The sequence below is a fragment of the Nicotiana tomentosiformis genome, chromosome 1 (assembly GCF_000390325.3).
Source record: "Nicotiana tomentosiformis chromosome 1, ASM39032v3, whole genome shotgun sequence".
NCBI classification, from domain to species: domain Eukaryota; kingdom Viridiplantae; phylum Streptophyta; class Magnoliopsida; order Solanales; family Solanaceae; genus Nicotiana; species Nicotiana tomentosiformis.
This window is the reverse complement of record NC_090812.1, coordinates 100,491,873-100,495,985: the sequence shown is the minus strand read 5'-3', so window position 1 is coordinate 100,495,985 and position 4,113 is coordinate 100,491,873. Positions and strand designations below refer to the sequence as shown.

Below are 4,113 nucleotides of genomic sequence, written 5' to 3'. Positions count from 1 at the left end.
AAAAAAGCTCGTTTTTTTTTTTGTGGGGTGGGGGGACTTCTTTTTTCCTTATTGAGAAGAGATTCAAACTTGTAAGCTTGTAGTTCAAATATTAGCTACTGAATACTTAATTTTATGGTTAAGATAATGGGGAGGAAACATGGGAGCATTGGATGATTAAACAGGCAAATAAACGGTATAGATTCAAGATTCTAAGGTGTACATGATTGGAAGGAACCTACAAATAGAACACAAGGATGTGTCGGGAAGAAAAAATGTGGGAAAAGAATGTAAAATGACATTTATGATTTAACAGACACATTTACCTTTTGCGGATTGGAATATAATTATGCTTGGGAAAAGGGGTTTTTGCCTTTTGATTATAGTAGCATCATATGAAAAATAAGCCAATGATAACATATCATATAACCGGGCTCGGGATGAATGAGTAATCGGGTTTTGGTCCGAATCTCGAGTTTTGACCAAGCGAGCACGCGGTTGACTTTTGTGACTTTTTAAAAAATGATCAAATTTGAACCTCTTTTATTTATGGGTAGTTTCTAATTCTTATTTTGAATCATTTGATCAATAATTTGCTAGATTTGATTGGTTTGGAGGCTTGTTCAAAAGGATATAATTCAAGTTTTATTTATTGACAGTATAAATAATATTTACAACAATCATATCATTCATTCATAAGATAATTACAAATACATCTTCTGTATAACCTTCTATCACGTGTTAAATTATATTGATAATATAAAAAGGATATATAGCGGATAGGACAGAATGCTTTAGGGTAGAAAGAGCAAAGAATCACACTACAAAAAAAGTGTGGTAATGTTGCCCGGCTTAGTAAGAATAGAATCATTTTCTTTTTATCCTTTTGGTTCATCTTATAGATGTGTAGACACAACTACTACTTCTACAACAGAAAGTCTATCAATCAAGAAGATATCAATCAATGGAAAAAGGAGGCAACATTCAGAATTCTCAATCACCAAACATATGTAATCGCGTCTTCAACTTCATCATCAACACAATTTGGGTAACTATGGGTAATAATCATCCAACAGTATTTTATAATCAATCTACAAATCAAGTCCCTATTGAATCGCCAACTGGTTTAAGTGGTGATATAGAGATTGAGTTCAGGCATTTGGAGATAGTTGGTCGAAACAACAAAGAGAAAGGAACAAAGAAGTTTGTGAGCATCAAAGAAATAGCTCAAGAAAGAACTGAAACTAAGCAAATTCCTGCTGCTGTTAATGTTGCAGCAAGAAGGAGGCCTTCTCTAAATGTGATTTCCAACATTAATGAGAAGACAGAAGCCTTTATAAATAGTAAGAAGGAAGCTTTACGCAGGTCTTACACCGAACCCGATAAGAAAGCTTAGTTTCATATCAAACAGAACTTTTGGTTTCTTGATTTTGCCTAATTATGCTCTTAATCAACTACATACTAGCTGTGTTATGCATAACCGCTATACTTAAAGATGTCAACCAATGATTTTTATTTCTCGCTTATAGTTGTCTTCTACTTCTCGTTAGAAAAAAGTCAGATTCATGATTTAAATTTAATGGGTTCTGCATTTAAGGTTGAACCCGTTGCACTTTTGTAATTAAGCTTCATAATTTAACTTAGTGGTTTTTCTCTATATATCTATGCTTCTTGCAGAAAATGGTGGATTCAGTTGAATCCATTGATGAACACTCAAACACTGTTCCTAGCTATTTGTGATTTCAATAACATTTGTTTTAGTATGCACAAAAAGGAGCATCCTAGGGTCTATTAGAAATAACCTTCCCAGGAGCCACTTATGGAATTATACTGGGTTTGTTGTTGTTGTTGTATACGCAAAAAGGAGCAACCGGGGTAATTTGGGTTTCACTTTCAGTTATGACCAATACCTGTCGAAATCTGGAAAATGTTTTCCAAGAACTTTTTTTTTTTTTTTTTCCCTCATGTTCCTAGTGGTAATTTGTAAACATATTCTTGCATTAAGCACCATCCAAAATTAGCCGAACAAGTAAATTTAACTTTGTGGGAGAAAAAAGAAGGTGGTAACCAAATATGAAACAGAGTATAATAACACTAAAAATATTATGAGATAACAAAAGAACATGGTACTTGGCAGCAGACTTGTACTAATTTAGTTGTAAGATGAAATAATCAAATTATGAAACAATAAAGCTAATCATAGATACTGTAATTATCAGAGAGCCATCAATAATCTGATTAGACGGCCATCGTGGAGTATATATCAATAATCTCCATTTCACAAACTATAATAAGAGGAATCAGACTTGTTAGAATCAACATATAATACTGCAACCAGCAAATGTCATGCAGTGTTCCACACCTGTGTGATTCTTTGCTGCTAGCCATCTCTTGTTTACATATATAAACATTAAAATGATGATGTGATAAAAGGTAATAAAAACAAATAAGGTTTTTTTTATTTTTTCATTTCCTCTTTTTCTTATCTGATGCTTTGCTTCTCTTCCTAATGCAAAATATCCTTCCCTCAAACCTTATATATATTTCACCATGTATCGACACGTTACTCCTCGAATGAATGTCTGGAGGAACGATAAAGATCGTAAGGAGCCCACAAATGATCAACACTACATGGTTTTCTTGAATCCAATCTCAACCATGGCTTACCTTTGCCACTCCAATGTAGTAGGCTAATAGGTCCAGGATGCAAACTCCTGCATTTACCTTCAATATTATCACCACCTAATCCATGTTGGTTCCATTTATGATCAATTGGCATTATATTTCCTGCCCATACAAGCAAGAATGGTGGCATAGAACCCAACTGATATATCCTCTTTTGTTTCTGCACAACCATCCAATCCTCAACTCTCTTTGTATAATTTCCTTGTCTCCACTTATCCACGTCCATTACCATCACCCCTGTGTTAAAATAGCACGGTTTTCGCCCTTCAAATGTTCTTGGCATATATGGATCAGACCAAAATGTTTTTGTAAAATAAGTGGTAAAATTTGCATGACAATATTCTGGTGCAGCCAAAACTTTGTCACCTAAATCAACCTTCCATAATTTCGCAATGTCATCAACCATGACAAGGTCAGAATCAAGATAAATTACGCGTTTCACCTCATCGGGGATCAAATTAGCCAAATATATTCTTGCATAATTCAAGGGTTGGTCTAAAGCTTGACGTATAGACTTGGAAATTAAGCCACGGACCCTGTGGACATTAAAGATGTAGACCTTAAAGTTGAGGTAGGGAAATGTGGACTTAATGCTTGAGAATACCTCGTGTTCATGTCTTACCCATAGAAAATGAAAAGTTACATTTTCAGGGCAAGTGGAATGTTGGAGAATTGATAACAAAGCAGCCATAGTACCTCTTAAGTAATTAGCATCAAGGGTCATGGCCACGTGAATCCGATCCGTGGCCAAAGATCCACATGTCTCCCCATTGCGAAAAGCAGGGGCCTCGCGGAAGACAGAAAAGATTGATCCAACCGGTCCATTTGCCACCTCTGGTTGATCAATAGGTTTTTGTACAATGGCAAAGCGAACATTGGTGGTGGTGATCAAGGAGGTTTGATGGGAAAGCAAGAGAGACAGGAGGCCAAGGAGAGGAAGAGAAGAAGAAAGGCTCCAAAAGGCCATCCAGCTCTTTGCATTTGAAATAATAATGTTAAGTTTAGGAGAAAGGAAAGAGAATTAGCAGCCATTGAAAGCTGGTTAAGAGAAGGTTTAGGAGAGGTTACAAATGATTGATTCATAAGAAGAAATTTTTTGTGAAAGGATAACAAAAGTTGGTAGGATTGTGAGGGAGAGAAAGAAGCTGCGGAGAATTCTTCTAATGACCTCTGCCTTATTTTTTACATATATTCCATTCCCCTCCATTTGTATCACAAAACAATATCTAATTAGCAATTCATTTTCATAGATTGACAAACGCTAGCCATTTATATTTTTAAGGATACCTAACAAATACTTACTCTTTAAAAGTCATTAATTAAAGTAACAATATATATACCTAAAAATACTTATTTTTACTAACAATACGCCATTACAAAGGAATTTATGAACTATTTTGATACATAATTATTTGATACTTATTACTAATTATAACCTCATACTTTTGT

The 4,113-nt window shown here is 34.8% G+C and overlaps 1 protein-coding gene across 1 annotated transcript; it reads right to left on the bottom strand.

Moving 5' to 3' along the window:
- Positions 1 to 2,040: 2,040 nt before the first annotated feature.
- On the bottom strand, positions 2,041 to 3,695 carry LOC104094900 (probable galacturonosyltransferase-like 4). The gene has a single exon (XM_009600919.4). The coding sequence runs from the start codon at positions 3,629 to 3,631 to the stop codon at positions 2,543 to 2,545; it is 1,089 nt and encodes a 362-aa protein (XP_009599214.1). The 5' UTR covers positions 3,632 to 3,695; the 3' UTR covers positions 2,041 to 2,542.
- Between the last annotated feature and the right edge of the window lie 418 nt (positions 3,696 to 4,113).